Below are 18,836 nucleotides of genomic sequence, written 5' to 3'. Positions count from 1 at the left end.
TCCCAGGGCACCCAGGGACTGGCTCCTGGCCTAGGCTGGGTCTCCCAGGGGCTCCCAAATCCTGCACGGAGGCTTTAAATCTGCACCATAGCAACTGGAGTTGGTGCCGAGCCCTTCTCTGAGGACTTTCTGGGAAGAAAGAGGTGCCGAGGGCTTCTGCCATTGCAGGGGATGATGCTGTGACTGCTGGGTAAGGAATTGATGCTTCAGCACAGGGTGGCTAAAGAAACGTGGCCAGAGGCTAAGGCTGCTCCTGCTCTGGGGTGTTCAGGCTGATGAAGCTGAAGCTCATGCAGTCTGGCTGCAGCGGAACCTCTGCCCCAGCCAAGGCACTTGGCTCCCCATGGCAGAGACCAGCATGTCCCAGACGTGGTTTATTCTGCAGATCGAGGGGTTTCCCCATTGTACTGGTACAGAGACAGCAGAAAAACCTCAGGTAACACAGGTTCCAGGGAGACATGGCATGAAGCTCTGGCATGGAGGGGCTGGGGGTACCAGATGATGTTGCCAGAGCTCCCCCAGCCCCTCTCCCTGCCAGGCTCCTGTCCTTGAGGTGGGCATTCATTGCTCCCCGCTGCCCTGTGAAGGATGGGAGCCACGAGCAGCACCAGCCTCACTGCTGGCAGCCCTGCAGGGCCGCAGCCTCACCTCCAGCCCCCCAGGAGCTGGGCTGCCACCCTGATACCCACCCCACATGCAGCTGAGGGGACCCAGCCCCATTCATCCCCCATTCCAGAGGAGAAGCAGCTAGACCTGGAGTACCCTGGGTGTCCCTCAGCAGCTCCACGTCCTCAGAATCGCACCGGCCCCATGTGTGCTTAGCTGGCACCACGCTGCTGCTGGCCACGCTGATGGCAAGGGCAGTCCCCAGCCTCCAAGTCCAGTGGGATGGGCTCGTGGCAGCTCTCAGAGCACGGACAGGTCGTGGCACGACTTGGAGCGGGCTTTGAGGGCTACCTTGCTGCTGTTCCTGGTCACCAGCCTGTCGAGGAAGCGCCGGGCCCTCTTGGTGAGGCTCTCCTTGCGCCGGTGGCTGGACGCAGGCTCTTTGCACTCACGGCGCAGGCGCAGCTGCCGCACCACCCCCTCAAAGAGCTCATCCACGTTGTGCTGCAGGGCTGCCGATGTCTCGATGAACTTGCAGTCAAAAACCACGGCACAGGCACGGCCCTCTGCAAGGGGGGGGTAGGGGGGGGTAGGGAGGGGTATGGCCCCACTGGCACCCTCTGTACTGAGGGATGTAGCAGGAGCCATAGCGCGGGACATGGGGACAGACACGGACATGCTCACCTTCGATGGAGACCTCGCGGCAGCGCACCAGGTCGGATTTGTTCCCCACTAGGATGATGGGGATGTCCTCAGCCTGCCGTGCGCGGCGCAGGTGGATACGCAGCTCCGAGGCGCTCTCAAAGCTGCTGCGGTCCGTGATGGAGTAGACGATGACGTAGGCATTGCCCACCTGCAGGCACTGGCTGCGGCGCCAGCTCTCCTCGCCCTGCCAGCACATGGGAAATGTCACATCACTGCACTGCAAGGGCTGGTGGCATCCCCATCCTCCTGGCTTTGACCAGGCACAGTGCTGGGGATCTGCCTGCGTGCTCCAGCAGCAGCTGCACTGTGGGCAGCACGTGCACGGCTCCATCAGTAAAACACAGCTCCTGGTTCTGGGGCACATTTCATTTCCTTCCTCTATCAGCAACAAATTAGGGCTCAGCTTGGAGACAGAGCCACTCCCAAAGCTGCTTTTAGCCACACAATGCCAGCATGGTGGGCACAGCATTGTGAGCCACGCAATACTTCCAGCTGGGCAAAGTGGGATTAAGCAACTGTGGAAAGAAAGGGCTGTTCTCAGGGCAATGCAGTGCTGCAGCACGTCTGGACAGCACGGGCATTTGCACAGAATGCAGCCCCAGCCTATAGTGCTACTGTGCCTACGTGCAGCCTGGGTGCCAGCTCCATCCTTGTTCCCAGGGACCCATCGTGACAGTCGTGGAACCCCAGCACAGCCATGGGGGAAGGCAGAACAGGGAGAGGGAGGCGGCGATGCTGCACTGGGATTTCTGGCAGAAAGAAGCCTTCACTGCATGGGGCAGAGGGAGTGCCCCATGCCAAGCTCTTGGGGCCACAGCTCTGCTGAGAGCACGTGCCCTGGCTGCCAGCACTGCCTCACGTGGATTTGCTCCTTTTAGACCCACTCTCAAACCATTAGCTCACATTATGCTCTGTCCTGCAGCCCCTTTGTCCCCTTTTGCAAGGGACATCAACATGGGCTGAGGGACACCCACACAGCTCCTGCCATGCAAGGCTGCTCCTGCATTGACAGGGCCTTGCTGTGGGAGCCCCATCAGAGAGGCTGAGGACACACACCTCTCAGACTTCGGCACAGCAAGCAAAGAATGTTGGAGAGGCTGCTCCAGGCCAAAGGTCTGACCTCAGCATTCATTCCTCGGCACCCCCAGCCCTGCCAGCAGCTGGGGTTCATGCAGCACCCAGCCCAGGTTCACAGCCCCATGTACCCTCCGTTCTGGCTCCCAGGTGTCCAACACCAGCAGCGTGGTCTCCTCGCCATCCACCAACAGTGTGCGTTCGTAGGCAGCTTCTGCAAGACACCAGGAGAGCTCGGTTGGTGCAGCCGAGACCCACCGGTGGTCCTCTCACCCCAACTGCATTGCTTATGACTTTCTGCATTGCTTATGACCTTGTCCAAGCACGAGGTGCGTGCTGCACCTGAACACACCCCGCTACCTCCTCCCGGCCCCACAGGGGGTGACACTGCTCAGAAAGCCCCTGCCCCGCACGCAGCACCCACCTCCGTGCTGTTCCAGCAGGTCCCGCTCCTGGATGCCAGCAAAGGCATTGGCCAGGCTGGTCTTGCCCACGCCGGGGTCTCCCAGCAGCACCACGCGATGTTCCCAGGAGCTGGAGGAGGCCGAGGACTCGGAGGACCAACTGCCCCGCGGTGCTGCGGCTCTGGCACCCGGTTCGGACGAGGACTGCCCGAGCTGGGGATGGCCGAGCTCAGCCCGCGGCGCGGCACCCGGTACCCGCGGCAGAGGGGTGCTGGCCCTCCTCCGCAGCGGGCTCTTGTTCCCGGGCTGCGTGTTCAGGGTCATCTGGGGCTCGGCTGGCAGCGGGGCTCGGAGAGGCTGCCCCGATGAGGCGCGGTTCCTTGCAGCCCCCCGGTCGTGCAGCCCCGAGGCCAGGAGCGCGGCCCCACCGGTCCCGTTCCGAGCGGCTGAAACTTTCCCCGGGCCGGGCTGATGTCCGCCGCCCAGCCCCGGAGCTGCGACGCTTTAAAGCCCGGGAGGTGGAGCCCCCCGCCGCTGCCCGTCCCTCCCCCGCCGCTGCCCGATCCCCCGCCCGCCCGCAGCGGTCCCCGCCGCCCGGCTCCGCGCACCCCCGGGGCTCCGTCCGGTCCCCGAGGCTCCCGCGGGGCTCCCGGTGCCCCCAGTACCGGGGCTCGGCGAGATTCTCCCCCCGGGCTCTTCCGCCCCCAGGGCTCCCCGAAAGCCCGCTCCCGTCCCGTCGTGCCGTCGCTGAAGCAGCGCTGGGGCGGCTCGGGGGCTTCAGCCGGGCTCCCGTCCCGCGTAGGGTCGGATCCCCGCGCCCCCCGCCCGGCCCCGCCCGGCTCCACGGCGCGCCGGGACAGAGCGCGGCTTCGCCGCTTCGCCAAGTAAGGAGCGAGCCGTGCCGAGCCGAGCCGAGCCGAGCCGGTGCTGCCCGGAGGGGCGGCGGGGCTGGGATCGGCGGGGCTGCGATGCCCCTGTTTGGCAGCGCCGGCTCCAGAGCCGGTAACGGACAGCGCGGGGCGGAGGAGCGTTTTGAATAGGGCTGTTTTTATTTGAACCTGTGTGCGTGCTCTGTCCCACAGAGGCTCCGGTCTGGGACGGCAGGCCGGTCCGCAGTGGGATGTGCTCACCTCGGGGCGTCGGGGCCGGCATTGGGAGACCACTGGGGCATCGCAGCGGAGAGTCCCGGTTTGCCTTCGGCTGCAGCCTCTCTGGGGGCAGGTGATGCCGCTGGTGTGAGGTCAGGTGGCACAAAGGGCCGATATCAGGGGGCTTACATCGTGCTTCTTACGGCACAGCTGCTTATAAGTGAGTCCTCACAGAGGCTGAGTGGGGCCGGGAGGAAGGAGTGCTGCTGGGGAAGCGAGGGCTGCGTTGGTCGGCATCTCACCTGAGCGCTGCGGGCACCAGGGGAGTGGAGTCTTCTCAGTGGGGATACGGAGAACCACCTCGGTGTCTGGTGTGCACCTGAGCAGAGAGAGGAGGTACAAGGGACAAAAGAAAGAGCAGGAAAGGCAGCTGTGCTGAGGGAGCAGTGGACAAAAGCCCTATAAAAGCAGAGGTGGGGTTCTGGGGCACAGCCCTCGCTCAGCATGAAGCAGAGCGCAGCACTACTGCCCAGCAAACCCTATCCAGGCTGCGGGGCTCCGAGGGAGAAGAACAAAATCAGCTGCCCCTCCATCAATCCCAAAAGACAAACAAAAGCAGAGAAAGCACATCAGAGCAGCCGGTTACATCTGCTTTCTCACACGGAAAGGACAAACACAGCAAGCTGGGCTTGCTCAGAGGTGTGCACATCTGTCTGTGCATCAGGCCAGGACAAACTGTGCCAAGAGTGCCTCCAATGCAGGACTCCAAGCTGCTAGCAAAACCCACCTGGGCTCCCTTGAAGGATGGGGGTTTTTACAGGGAGAAGACTGAAATGCAGACACGAGTTGGTACATGGGGGCTTACAGCTCCTCGGGGCTTCACAGGTGCTGCCAGCAGCACGCAGGGAACCCAAGGAGAGCCAGCAACGGTCCCGCATCGCTGGGTGCCTTTGCACCTCCAGGCTAAGCGCAGCTTACGCCCGATTTTACTCTTTCAAGAAGCAAAGCCTGGAACCAAAGGGTTAATTGGAAACACGGAGGGCTGGTGGAGTCGTGTGAAAAGTTGCAGGGAGGTCAGTGGGAATCAGCAGAGATGGCGGAGAGGCTCTGGCACGGAGCGCTGCCTGTCAGGGCGGGTAAGCACCGAATGCCTGACTTGTGATATTACACAAACTTTCCACTTGGGCCTTCCTGCTATTTTTAACTTTTCTCCCAGCCACCCTCAGTAACCCCAGCCCCACCAGCCTAACAAATTCCTTTTCTTTTTTGTTTAAATCATTCTTTTATCGGAAAAAAGCAACCAAATGGAAGTTGCACTGATCCATCATGCAGCCACTCGCCTCTCCCACTGCCTCCTGACACGTTCCAGGCTTTCCTCCTGCTTCACATCACGCCTCTGCAGCCGTACCTGGCTTACTGTTAGAACCCAACACGGGAGGTCCAGCCCCACTGGAGAGGAAAGCCTCCCTTAACAGGTATCTCTGCGCTGTGAGCAACGTGTGCAGCTGCTGCAAATATGCACAGGCATGCACCAAGTACTGCACACAGCTGCAGGTTTCAGGCTATGTCACAGTCAAGGTTTTTGACCAATTTTTGGTCAAGTTTATAACCCTGACAACATAGAAAGCTGAGGCACTCAGCTGCTCTAAATCACCTGTGCTCTGGGCAGGACCCCAGCACTGTGGGACAAGGTGCAGCATCAGGCCTCCAGCTTGCTGTCTGCTGGGATGGGCTCCCACCATGGCTGTGGTGGAAAATAACTTGTCACAGCAGGCTGCTGGTATACCTCAGCCTACAGACTTGGCCAGCCTGTCCCTTGGCCCTGGAGAGGATAGCCCCACGGTCCCGTGAGCCATCTGGCAGAGCTTTCTCCCCGTCAACAAACAGCAAGGATTCTCCTTGCCCTTCATAACTTTAATATCCAGCATAAACACTGTGCACACTGGTAGGAGGGAGTGGAGATCAACCACAGCCTCCGTTCTGCAAGTAATCAGCCACCAATGAACGAGGGCAGGGAAAGAGCGCTGGGAAAGACAACAAAGTGTTGCCTTTTTGCTGCCAATGAATGCCTCAGACTTTTTTTTAATACATGTTATGGAAATGGCTGCCCATCTTTGTTCCCCCAGACTGCTCGTGCCATTTCACACAACCAGCAAAGTGGCTTGAGATGGTAAGTCCTGCCCTCCGCAGGAGCTTGGCCACATCCCTTTAGTTTTGCTTCCCAAATACAGAGAGAAAAGAACAATAAAGTAAGAATCGATGTGGTCACGAGGGCCTTGAAAAGCTCTGCTGCTCCCCCTTGCCTGTTCCTGCAGTCAATAATTATCACCACTTACAGGATGGCCAAAAGGAAGCCTAGAAGTGAGATGAGAAGTGACCAAAGCTGACAGCACACTGCTGTTATTTTGGCTGCTTCCTAGCTGCTATTAGGCAAGCTATGAGACCTGGCAGCAATCTGTCCCAGCAGGACCACAGAAAGCTGTGAGTTTATATCCCAAACTGCGTGTAGGTTTGACAGTGGCAGTCTGTGATCTGTGGCAGTTGCACAAAGGCTCTTCCTACCCGAGGCCACAGAGAAAGGCACGTGCCTGCCCATCGACCAGCCTTTCTTCTCTGGGAATTCACTGGCTTACTTTGGTCTGTGGAGAAAAACGTCAGCAAAGATTGTCTCCCTTGGGTCTCCTGCACTCTGGCGGAGCGTCTGGACGCTTCTCTTCAGCTCGCTGATCTCCTCTTCCAGGTCTTTAATAATCTGAATGGATGACATTTCTAAGAGTTCTTTATTTTACAACAGAAGCAGTAATTAAAGTTCTAGAGATTTTACGAACAGCAGAGCTAGAAAACATCCCTCATGCAAGTGAGTTCCCTAAGAGGACATCCTGAGGGTGAGCAGCCCAGCAGGCAATGCAGGAAGTCTAACAGCCCACTGCCTCCAGTGGAAGCAGAAAGCAACAGACCCCAGCCAGGCACACAATACCCTCCTAAAAGGCCCATAAAGGGCCAGGGCTGAGGGCGGCTGGCTCTGCCCCAATCCACTCACCTCTTTTTGTCTTCTTATTTCATGTCGAAGAACATGGTTGTTGATGACCATCTGCTTCAGCCCATCCTGGTGCAGCAACACCTCCTGCGTGGGTGAAGAGAAGAAACTCAGCACTAACTACAGCATGAGACCCTGCCACGGTCAGATGCCAAAGCTGGCCGCATTTAGATGCATTATTCTTCAAGGAATTCCTGCTTGAATAAGGTTTTGGTTCCAGGTCTACAAAGAGATCCCATTAGGATGACCATAGAACAAGACTGTGCGACTCCAGAAATCTGGTTCAGCTTCCCAGGGAAAGCTTATTAATGCTGCTTGGGTTACTTGTGTCATCTGTGCTTACAAAATCCACCTGTAAAAGCAGACAGCAGTCCTGCATCAGAGCAAGCTGAACAAGGACTCAGTGATTGATATTTTCTCAGTGCTCTCAAGCAGCTAACCCAGAAAAAGTGCTAAGCATAGCATGCAAACAGAAACTGTATGAAAGGAGCTCTTTCTGCTCTGAGGTGAGTTTCCTCAGCAGTGTCCCCACCAAGCAGCCAGGCAGCTGCTGAGTAATTTAATAAAGCAGGGTGAACGTTGGATCACATGGCAAACTCTCAGGAACAAGCCTGAGAGTATTTCATCACATTAGAGTGGCTTGTCATGGACACTCCCAGCCGACAGACAGCTCCAGTTTGGAGCAGAGCAGCAATGCTCTCTTGTTCTTTGTGTGCCAGCTAACGTGCTACTGCTGATGGGCAACATCTAGAAACCCCTGACTTGTCTCACAGCTCCCACACACTGATCCCCTCCGCCAAGCCATTCCACAAACCTCTGCAACTTTCTGTAATATCTCTTCTTGTTCTAGCTGTGTTTTTTCTTCCAGTTCCTCCAGGATGGCCTTTCCCATTTTTTCTGTCTCATCTATCTCGTCCTGAGAGCGGCAGGAGGCAGTGCACAGAAACAACAAGAGCATTCATTAAGGCAAGCATTGCATTCCTTCCACCCCTGCCCTCTCCTGCCTCCCTAGTGATGCTGCAGGGGAGGAGAGGTCTCAGCACTGTTGTATTAGGTTACAACACAGCACCTGCTGTTGCTTCTTCAGGTTTTGGATGTCGGACAGCAGGAGGACTATCTGCATAGCTTGGTTTAGATAATGCACCTCTGTGTAGGTCCGAAGGATGCTGAGCTCATCCTGGAGAACCTGTACTTTTGATGTGGCTTCATCCAGTTGCTGCTGTAGCTCTAATTGGAAGTCAAAGCAGAGAATGTCATTTCAGGGGTTCCAGAGGCTGTCCTGCATACACCTGAGCCAGATGATACACCGTGTGGGAAGTAATCTGGATGAGGGAGATCGCATGCTATGCGAGCACAGAGAATGAATGGCCATTCCAAATCAGACCACCTCGACCAGATCCTGCCCCAGTGGAATGGTGCAAACAGCTGCCAAGGAGGTGAGCCTCCCCACCCCCTTTCACACGGGCTGATGGGTGCCACAGAGCTCTGCCCCTCCTGACAGGAACGTTACCCCCACACAACAACTGGAAGATCCATTTTCAGGAAGTGAACCGTCTGACATTCATAACATCAGTGCAGTGTCGTAGGCCCTAACAAGATGGAAAGCAAAGGTAACACGTTTACATAAACCATATTTCATAGTAATGAGAGCAACTCACTTCCCAGATTCTTTTCCATTGTTTTTTCCATTTCCTGGAGCTCTGCCCTTGCCATATCCAGCTGGTTCTGACTGATGGTCTGTGTCATTGCCTCGATCATCTGCAGAGAAATCCAGACACTGATCTTTCCCCAGAACTATGAAATGTCCCCATGCAGCATCCCTGATGTTCCTCTCATGCTATTGTTTATTCTAGCAGCACAGATGAATCTGCTTCTGTGGTTAGTGCCAGCTTGTGGACCTGCATTGGGATTGTTCTGGGGCTTCCAGGAACCACCTTCCCCCACAGAAGGATGTATTTGGGCTGTTAGAGGGCTGACTACTCTTGCTTGGGACAGTAACCCATCAGGAAGCTCTGTGGCTTTAAAACACAGGCACAAAACAAGAGCATCTCACAGAATCGTTGGGCATCGGAGAGCTCCCCTAGCTCTGGGGACGCTCCAGTCAGTGGAACTGACCATGCAGAGCCTGGCCATTCTTCACTACTAACAGGAGCAGTGGCACATTTCATGTTCTGCTGAACTAGGGCAGTTGGCCAGCTCTAAAACCTCACCTGATACACTTCAAACTGATGCAGCAAGTCTCTGGCTTGCTTGGCAGTGCTATCGTCAGTGTGCTGGATGTCCTTCATCAGCCAGAAGTTGGTCTTTGCCAGGTGGTCACTGCACTGCTTCAGCTCCTCTATGGCTTTTGTCTTCAGCTTGGTCAGGTGCTACAGGAGTTTGTGGATTAATGGATGGCAGATTCCATCAGTGCCACCTGCCCCAAGTTTGCTCACTATCACCTGTCACCCCCAGGACACTCCTGTCCCATGCAAGGCCCTGACCAGCTGGGCATCATGCAGCAAGCCTCACCTCATTGCCAAGGCACTGACTTCTCCCACCCATCCCAGTCCTGCTTCCACATTGCTTCCTACCTGCTTTGTGATGATCAATAACCACCCTTAACCTACTAAAAAACTCCACCTCAACCTTCCCTTTGCTAGACTGAGAAATTTTGGCACCGTCAGTCTTTTCTAACAGGTCACATTTCCTAAACCTCATCCCTTCCACTGCTGTAGCCTGGGCTCTCTGGGTCTATCTTCAGTTTTCCTTAACAAACATCAAGGTTAGATTACAGCAGCATCAAGCAGAGCAGCATAATTACCTCCAGTGTATTAATAAATGAATATATGCCATTTTGCCACAGCGAGTCAGGCTGCTAGAATTTCCTCCATAAATGCAACCTGGGTAACTGTATGGATCAGCTCCCCACATTCCAGCCCTGGGTATTTGTTACATGTACCGTGGTCATTTTCATCTCTTCCAACACTTCAGCTAGTTCAGCCTCCTTGAGCACCCATTTCCTCTCAGTGAATGCTCTGTGCTTCTCTTGGGAAGATGTCTTCAACACCAACGGGATTGTTTTCCTCGACACAAACACTGCTGCTGAAACAACCAAAAAGCCCCGGATGTGTTTACACACCTCACACCCACCCCCTCCTGTCATGTGGGGCTGAGGGAAATAAGATCAACTGAAAGGCTGATTTCAAACCTCCTGCAGCCCCAGCAGGAGCAGCTCACGCTCTCAGCTCAGCAGCAAAGCCTACAGAGCCTTCCCTGCTCTTTTCCACTCCCCCCTCTTTATCCTCAGCTGCTTTTCGTGCCTTTTGACGAATGTCTCCCAGCAGAAAGCACAGACTGAATGCAAACTTGGCACCGGGGGGTGGCAGTGACAGAAAGGCAGCGGATAAAGGGAAATCTCTCCCAACCTGCCTTGTTCTTCTGCCCTTTCTTCTTGCCTCCGTCGGTGATTGGTGGCAAAGCCAACTCGTGGGCTGGAAGTTTCCTCTCCGCTGTTGCCTTCTGCCACGTGCTGCCAACCTGAACTCAACATAACGCCACACACACAACGGATTAGGAGTCACAAAGGCCTCCACGGCCCGGCCTTGGTCAGGCCCTTCTCTCTGCCCTCCTCCCCAGGTCCCCTCAGCTCCCTTCACCACCACCCGTCTGACCGGTCGCAGCCACAGCGCTCCAAACCCCACAGAGCCCTCGGGAGCTCAGCACTTACTCTTCCCTTCAGCTCCACCACGGCTCTCGGGCCCTTCGCATCCATCCCCGCAGCCCCACGTGTCGCACCGCCGTCCAGTTGCGGATCACGGACCCGGCGCGGTGCCGCCTCGGGCCGCCCGAGCCGCGCTCGTTCTTCTGTCGCCACGGCAACCGGCGGCGGGCAGCCAATGGGAGCGCGCCCTGAGGCCTCAGCCAATGGGAGCCGCCCCCTCCGGGCAGCCCGCGGTCTCCGGGGCAACAGCGCGGCTGCGCTCCGCCATTGGCGCCGAGCGGGGCGGGCGGCAGCGGGGGAACGGCGCGGAGCCGCGACGGGACGGGAGTGAGGGATGCGGGGCTGCGGGCGGGAGGGAGAAATAAATTACGGAGTGGAGTCCCGGGGATGCGAATGCGGTCCGTACACACAGCGTACGGACGGGGGTACGGATTGTGCTCGTGGTTGGGTGACCCCCGAATCGCCGCGTTGCGGTGTTGCGCGTTCGGCTCCGCGGGGACGGAACTGTCCAAGTGATGGAGGGATGCAAGCGCGGCGGCGGAACGACGCCAGGGGTCGCGGGGTTGGAGAGTTCGGGTCGGGAGGAAAGCGCTGCTGTGCTCGGAGCAGCACCGAGGGCATCCAGGGGGGACCGACGTTTGCTTCGTGGCGAGGTGCTGTACTGCATGCAGGGTTTCCATCGGCAGAAAGTAAAGGCGGTTTCGTGGCACAGGCACGGGGAGTGTCACCGTCCCTGGGGCGTTCAAGAACGGTGGAGGTGTGGCACTGAGGTGTGGTGGGCTGGCGTTGGTCTTGGGGACCTTAAAATCTCCAACCTGAATGATCCCACGTGTCTACGGAGTACGGGGGTGAGCGGGGAGGGGGCACGGGAGGGGGGTTGGGGACCCCGGGAGGGAAGCGGCATCCCGGTGCTGGAAGCTGTGGGGTGAACCGTGGGCACAGCGATGCTCGCGCTGGGAGGTCGCTGGGGAGCGCCTCCCCCCCCCCCCCAGGGTGCGGGTAACGGGCGCGCCTCGGTGCCGTTCTCTCCAGCAACCCTTCTCCGGTGGTCGCCCATTGGCAGCGGGGGAAATTCCCCCCCGCCCCGCGCCCAATGGGCCGAGAGGGGCGGCGCCTCCCATTGACAGAACCGGCGCGGCCGTGTTTACCGGGGGCGGGGCGGGGCGGCGGCGGCGGCTGCCGATGCTATAAGAGCCGTACCGGGGGGCGAAAGGGGCGTGCGGCTACAAGGCTGCCCGCACCGCCCCGGACCCGCAACCCGCCCGGACCGAGCGCATCTCCGAACCGATCGCATCCCTGGGGCGGTGCAGAGCGGACCCGATCCGACCCAGAGCATCCCCGGACCCAGAGCATCCCCAGAGCATCCCCGGACCCAGAGCATCCCTGGACCCAGAGCATCCCCGGACCCAGAGCATCCCCAGAGCGCTGCAGCGCATCCCCGAGCCGCCGCATCCCGAGGTCCCATCGGAGCCGCCCCGCAGCCACCGCCCCGGCGGAGCCGTGCCCCCCCGGGTCCCTCCGCGGCCCCCCGCGCCCCGCCCCGCCGCCGCCGCCCGTTCCGCACAATGGGGGCGGCGCGGCGCGGCGCGTAGCGGCCGGCGGGGAGGGAGAGGCGGCGGTAAGGGGGGCGCCGGGGGGGCCGACATGGTGCAGCGAGCCATGCGGGGAAGGGGCTCGGAGGGGCGGCGGGAGCCCTGCGCTCCTCTGCCCGCCCACGACGCGGAACCCGCCTGGTGCAAAACGCCCAGCGGTCACATCAAGCGGCCCATGAACGCCTTCATGGTGTGGTCGCAGCACGAGCGCCGCAAGATCATGGACCAGTGGCCCGACATGCACAACGCCGAGATCTCCAAGCGCCTGGGTCGGCGCTGGCAGCTCCTGCACGACTCCGAGAAGATCCCCTTTGTGAAGGAGGCCGAGCGCCTGCGCCTCAAGCACATGGCCGATTACCCCGACTACAAATACCGCCCTCGGAAAAAGGGCAAAGTGGGCACCGCCACCGCCCGCCCGCGTCTCCCGGTGAAGATCAAGCCCTCGGTGCTGGGCCGCGTCCCCGCCGCCCGCAGGCAGCCCTCCAAGCCGCCCCCCGAGCCGGGCATCGCGCAGCGCCCGCCGGAGCCGCCCGTCGAGGACAGCCCCGGCACGGCCACGTGGAACGCGGTGCCCACCGGCGAGCGCAGCCCCGCGGCCGCCACCAGCCCCGAGCCGCGCCCGGAGAGCGCGTCCCCGTCTCCCGCACCCGCCGGTTCGCCTCCGTCCTCCTTGGGTTCCTCGGACGAGGAACTGGAGGAGGAGCTGCTGGGCGTGCTGCCCGCGCGGGCACCGGGTGGCACAGCGTGCGGGGCTCTGGACTGGTCCGTCCTGGACAAGGACCTCGATCTGTTCCCGCGGGGCGCGTCCTCGCACTTCGAATTCCCGGACTATTGCACGCCCGAGGTGACGGAGATGATCGCGGGGGACTGGCTCATGTCCAGCATCTCGGACTTGGTCTTTACCTACTGAGTGCCGCGCTCTGCAGGTAACTCCTCTTCTTTTCCCACAATCAGGTCGTCTCAAACAAACAAACAAACAAAAAAACAAAACCGAAACCAGCTGTTTACATGCAGGAATCAGGTATTTAGCCTTGAAGCCGCTGGAAGGCAGAGCTCCCTGCTCCCCCCATCCCCCCGGCACACACCCACTCCTCCTCCATCCATCCATGGCGGTGCAGGGCTCAGCCCTCCTCGCTGCACGGCGCGCTGCCGTTCTTCGCCCATGAAAGGCGACTGCCTGGCAGGGTCCCATTGTCACCACCCCCTGCCGGACCCCTTCCCCCTGTAGCTCTGTCCCTGCCTCTCGCTGCCCCGTTTTCTCCTCCTTAGCTCTCCCACTCGCCCATCCCTTGGAGAACAGCCAATTTCCTTTATTCTCATTATTGTTGTTATTATTATTACGGCTTTTTTGGATCGCATAGAAAGCACGTCTTCGATTCTCTCCTGTTCCTCATAGCAGCCCTTCGGGAGCGCTACCTTTGGCCGCGCCGTGCCCGAGGCTCTCCGTGGTGGCACAACCCATCTCAGTCCCTCCCTACCTGCTGCCCTGTGCTGTGGGGTCCCCGCCTTTGGGGTTGGGGGTCCCTCAGGACCGGTTCTCTCCTTGCGTTTTGGCTGCGGCGCGTTCTCCCCGCCACTCGGTTTGGGGCAGAGCGAAGTTGCACGCACGTGATCCGCACGTGGCGCGGGGAGGCTGCGTTATTCCTCTCTCCAGACATTTGTGCACAGCCACCCGCACCGCGAGCCCGTGCCGTAGGGCAGCCTGCCCGGCGTTAATGCCCAGGCGTGGGGTGCCCATGCCTGTATGGGACCCGCTCCGGGCTCATCCCCCCCCAAGGCTGGCGAAGCCTGTGCTGCAGGAAATCTGCCTTAAGCTCTCGCACGGGGCCGCCGCAGCCACCAGCAGCTGATGCTGGCGGAGATGTGGGGTGCGGGCGGTGCTCCGGTGCAGCGATCCTCTGCGGTGCGCCCGGTGTTGGCTCCGAGAGCCTGGGTTTCACCGCAGAGCAGCGCTGCGGAGCTCCCCAGCAGGGCAGCTCCTGCTGCAGCGCTCCTCCGGCCGCGTTTGTCTTTGCTTTCCCCAATGGTTCCTTCCTGCAGCAATCCGCCTCCTCCCGCTGTCTGCGAGCACGTGGCCGTGGTGCCGGCAGGGCGGGGGACGCGGGGCTCCATCCCACGTCTGTGTGGCACAGAAGCGGCCTCTGAGGTCCTCGATTCCGAAGTGGGAATCTGGGCACGAAGGATCCCCCTAACCCTACCCGTCCCCGCTTTCGGGGGGATGCCGTTTCCTCCGGTTGCACGCAGCCCCGCGTGCACCCGTTGCAATGGGGCTGGATGGAGCCACGAGCAGGGCGCGCTCAGCCCCTTTGTCCCCCTCTATGGGGAGCAACGTGGGGCTGCTGGCGTCGCCGGAGATGCCGCAGGGAGCGCCGTGTCCCCGCTTAAGGGCACCGGGTGCCTCCCGCCCCAGTGGCCGCGGGGCTGCGGAGCCGCGAGCTCAGCGTTATCGATGTGTAGGTGTGTAGAGGTAGCTGTGGTGTGCGTGTGTCTGGTGTTGCGTCCCCGACGGTGTTTAGTAGCCCCGGTGCGGCTGCGATCCTGCGAGGCAGGCGGGCACCGCCCACATGTCCCCATGTAGAGAGCATCCTCCCCCCCCCCTCCAGACCCTCTCCCTCCACTCCAACCCAGCAGAAAAGCCAAATGCCGAGGGGCTCCACGCACAAACCGGGTTTGGGGTTCATTGAAGGGCTTCCCCGGCGCACAGCTCCCACCCGACACCTCGCTGCCTTCTGGGGGCATCGGAGCCCCCCTACCGCCGCCACGTCCCACGCGGGGAGCCAAACCCCAAAAACCGGCAGGGCCCGAGGCCACGGTGCGGGGCTGCATCCCCAGCGTTTCCTCAGGACAGGCTCTGGCTCAGCCCCCCCCCCCTCCGAGCCCGGCCTCAAGCACAACACCGTGCGCGTGGTCCCCGTCCCCCCGCCCGTCGTGGCCCTCCTGGTGGATGTTCTGTGCTATGTGGTTGTAGTGCATAGAAACCCCCCCCCCCGTCCGTCCCGCCGAGCCCCCATCCCCTCCCCCGGTGTGCGAGCGAGTGTGCGTGCGCCATCCTCATCACTAGAGACAAAGCGAATCGTCATTAATAATAAGTGGTAAAAAATAATAATAATAATAATTAAAAAAAATAAATAAATAAACCAAACCTCTCTCAGGAAGAAGCCGCCTTGGCGGCATCCCAGCGGGCCGGAGCTGCCGCGAGCACTCGGGGTTCCTTTGGTTGTGTTGGGGAGGGGTCCTGCAGCTGTTGTCTTGGGCTGGTGGAGGGGATGTCCCACCCGTGGCCACCCCGATGGCACGGCCAGGGCCCGTGGTGTGGAAGCTCGGCTAGTGGTTATCCCAGTGTTGTGACTATGGAATAAAGTGTGTTGGTCTGCTCCACGTGGCTCCGGCTCCTCCTGCGCCGCTTACACCTCCCCAACCTGCACACATATGGGGACCCCCCAGGGATGTGGGGTTCTGGGGGTCAGAACCCAGCTCCGGCTCAGACGCAGTGGTTCTCATACAACTCCGTGGGGTTCCACTACCAACCCATGGGTCCCAACGCTCAGTGGTGTTCCAATACCAACCCACTCAGGCTGTACCTGCCTGCATGTGTGTGCACAACCGTGCATCCATGAGCACCGTGTGCTCTGTGCATGTGCTCTGTGCATGCATGTGCTCACGCAGCCCCATTGGCTCCATAATGTGGCAGCAGGCATTGATCTGGCCCCACTGGATGGGGCCTCAAGGGGAGGGCACACAGCGCTTGCATCACTCCCCCCCCCCTCCAGCTGTTGCCACGGCAACAAGGGAGCCTGCAGCATCCTTGGGTACCACAGCATCCCTGGGTACCACCTGCCCTCCCATCCTTGCTGGGGGAGGGGCTGGGCACTGGGCTGGCCCTGCTGAGATCTCCCCCCCCCCCGATACCCACAGGACAACACCCACTGTGGGACATGGAGGTGCCTCTGCCTGCAATCTCGGCAGCACTGAACAGCCTGGCTGTGACCCAGGCATGTGGCAGCCCTGAGCTGTGAGTCTGAGCTCCTATACAGTGACCCCATGACACAGCAGTGTGCTGGGATGCCCCTGGTCCAGCCTGGTCTTGCTGAGCACCCGGTGCTGCCCGCACAGCCACGTGTCCCCACCGCCAGCCCCGCTCTGAGTCACACACAGCAGCGGCTCACAGACGGTGGCAGCTCTCAGCTGTGCAGCAAGGAGTCACGCTGCTCCCTTCACACTGCCCCAAAACCCCCTTGGGAAGCAGGGAGTGTGCCCAGCACTGCCTCTATCACTGGATCCCGGCTGTGGGATCCCACACAGAGACGGGGACAGCAAAGTGAGCACTGCTGGTGACAGCGCTGGGACAGGGAAGGATGTGCTGAAACCCCCCCAGGTAAGCAAGGAGCAGGTAGGGGTGATGCTGTGTATTGGATGCAAGATGGATGTCCCTCCCAAACCCAGGCAGCACCCCCTGCATGCAAGAAGCACCCTGTGGCTTCACTGGGGCTGTGGCACCAGGATGTTCCCAGCAATGGGGGACTGCTGCTCCCCCCCCGTGAGGCCTCTCTGGCGCCAGGCTTTGTTCAGCATCACAGCCCAGCACCGAAAGGGTCCCACACGTCATCTCCCCCCTCTCACACACCACGCTGCAGGGACGCGGTGACGAAGGGCTGAGCAGGCAGTTCCCATGGCAATGTCCCTACGGCGGCGGGGAGGGACACGGCGCTCTGACTGCGGTGGCTGCGTCCCCGCACCCAGCAGCCCCCCAGCCATGGGGACACGGTGGAGGCCACGTCCCTTCCTGCCGCCGCCCCTCCATCCCCATTGGTGCCTATGGGGAACTGCGGGTGGGCTGATGTGGGTCCCGATCCTGCTGGGCCTGTCCCAGATCAGGCAAGGCACAGAGTGCCCCCTCCCCTATTGCATCCCACGGGATAAAGGCTTCTCTGTCCCAGGCAGAAATGGCAGTCCCTCTCGGTGCTCCCCAGAACGGGCAGGGGGGCACATCTGGCACCGGCACCCCATCCCCTGCCCTGGGCCCAGGGGAGAACTAAGCCCTATGGGTGCTGTGGCTGTGGGGAGGGCTCAGGTGATACAACAGCCCCCATAACCCCCCCAGGCCAGATGCCCACCCTGCAGCCCTCCTGCAGCTGCAGCCGCGGCCCCAGCGTGGCACAGGGGAAGTGGTACGGGGTGCGCTCCTACCTCCACCTCTTCTATGAGGACTGCGCCGGGGCCAGCCCTGATGGGGACACAGATGAGTCTTCACCTTCCCATCCCTACGGTGTATGGCCCTCCATTATCTGGAAGGTAAGAGATCCCCCTCTCCCAATTTTTTCTTCCCTCTCATCTTGTGTGAACTACTCAGGCACCCCCATACCTGCCGTGCACTCCTCTAGGCTGACCCGCTCCCCATTCCTGTTCCCAGGTGACCCTCTCCACAGGCACTCTATTTCTGCTGGTGGGAGTGGCTGCCCTGACCACAGGCTGGCTGGTGCCCCCCAGGCTGGAGAGCATCGAGGAAGAGGATCTGGTGGTGCTGGACGTGCAGGCCATGCGCTACAACCACGTGCTGAGTGCGTGCCGGCTGCTGGGCACGGCGCTGTGCATCACAGCTGCAGTGCTGGGTGCTGTGGGGCTGCTGTGCTGTGTGCTGGGCAGAGCTTGGGGTGGCCCCCAAGAAGAGGAGCAGCAGCTGTCGCCCATCCTGCAGAGCAGCCCCCAGGGCCCCGCGGTGCCCTTCGGTGCCTCCCAGCTCCATGGTGTCCAGCCCCGGCAGGAGGTGTGAGTGCACTGGGTGCACTGCTGCTGCTAGGTAAAATGCTGGGAAATGCCCTGCTTGAGGCTGCGTGCGTGGGGGTGGGCAGAGTGGGAGGAGGGGAGGCTGCTTGGGCCGGGGTGCTGCAACCCAGTTCATAGATGTGGTGGAGATGGGATGGGATGCAATGGGATCGGATGGAGCAGGCAGCTGCCCAGCAAAGCCCTGATCCTGACCTGACACAGCCTGATCTCAGCCCAGATCCAGCCTGGACTCATCTAGATCCCACCTTGGATCCCTTCCTGGCACTCAGATGGCTGACCCCGGATCCCAGCCGTGCCACAGGGACTCCCTGCGCTCAGCACCTGGAGGATCCTGTGCACCATCGGCCACCACCAGCTCCTGGCCCAGGACTGCAGCTCCTCCACCTGCTCCCCAACCAGCCATGGGGTCGGACAGGCACAGCCAGCAGCTGCAAATGCCCGATGCTGCCAGGTGCCTGCAGTGGGAGCCCTGCCCCCAGCACAGCACCCTGCCCTGCAGCCCCACGCGTTCATCCACGCCGCAGCCCTTGGGATGGAGCAGATGCTCTGCACTCGCCTTGGTTTCCTTCATTTTGCTCTTTCTGGGGTGAATAAAAGACACGTGGCTGTGGGCTGTTCTTGCTGCTGAGGCTCAGCTCCGGGGCAATGAGTGTTATGCATGGGGGATGTGTGCTGCAGCAGCAGTGCATCAGAGCCAGGCAGGTCTGTTACAACAGAGCACTGCCAGGCACAGGCACCCACCTGCCCCTCACTGTCCCAAGGGTTGCTGCACAACACCCAAGATCATTTTCTTTCCCTCAGTGAAGACAACTGAGTACAAATACCCTGCCAGGCTGGGAGCAG

The 18,836-nt window shown here is 60.5% G+C and overlaps 4 protein-coding genes across 4 annotated transcripts; 2 read left to right on the top strand and 2 right to left on the bottom strand.

Annotated features, from left to right (window-relative positions):
- Window positions 1-906: 906 nt before the first annotated feature.
- Window positions 907-3,113, bottom strand: REM1 (RRAD and GEM like GTPase 1; the record flags this gene model as incomplete). The annotated part of the gene is made up of 4 exons (XM_079543194.1): window positions 907-1,172; window positions 1,291-1,495; window positions 2,517-2,599; window positions 2,810-3,113. 4 exons carry the CDS (start codon window positions 3,111-3,113, stop codon window positions 907-909), a joined length of 858 nt encoding a protein of 285 aa, XP_079399320.1.
- A 992-nt stretch (window positions 3,114-4,105) lies between these two features.
- LOC306952525 (uncharacterized protein C20orf96 homolog) lies at window positions 4,106-12,263 on the bottom strand (the record flags this gene model as incomplete). The annotated part of the gene is made up of 11 exons (XM_079543237.1): window positions 4,106-4,256; window positions 6,511-6,629; window positions 6,918-7,001; window positions 7,729-7,830; window positions 7,984-8,141; window positions 8,573-8,672; window positions 9,125-9,283; window positions 9,856-9,995; window positions 10,322-10,433; window positions 10,683-11,450; window positions 12,024-12,263. 11 exons carry the CDS (start codon window positions 12,261-12,263, stop codon window positions 4,106-4,108), a joined length of 2,133 nt encoding a protein of 710 aa, XP_079399363.1.
- Window positions 12,262-13,119, top strand: SOX12 (SRY-box transcription factor 12; the record flags this gene model as incomplete). Its single annotated transcript, XM_079543355.1, has 1 exon — window positions 12,262-13,119. One exon carries the CDS (start codon window positions 12,262-12,264, stop codon window positions 13,117-13,119), a length of 858 nt encoding a protein of 285 aa, XP_079399481.1.
- Window positions 13,120-14,427: 1,308 nt separating this feature from the next.
- Window positions 14,428-18,621, top strand: NRSN2 (neurensin 2; the record flags this gene model as incomplete). The annotated part of the gene is given in 7 exon segments (XM_079543234.1): window positions 14,428-14,539; window positions 17,281-17,501; window positions 17,620-17,958; window positions 17,961-18,006; window positions 18,206-18,228; window positions 18,232-18,267; window positions 18,271-18,621. Coding segments are annotated over 7 exon segments (1,128 nt in total).
- Window positions 18,622-18,836: the final 215 nt, after the last annotated feature.

Source organism: Tetrao urogallus, assembly GCF_951394365.1.
Source record: "Tetrao urogallus genome assembly, chromosome: 16".
Lineage (NCBI taxonomy): Eukaryota > Metazoa > Chordata > Aves > Galliformes > Phasianidae > Tetrao > Tetrao urogallus.
This window is presented reverse-complemented; position numbering and strand designations above follow the sequence as displayed.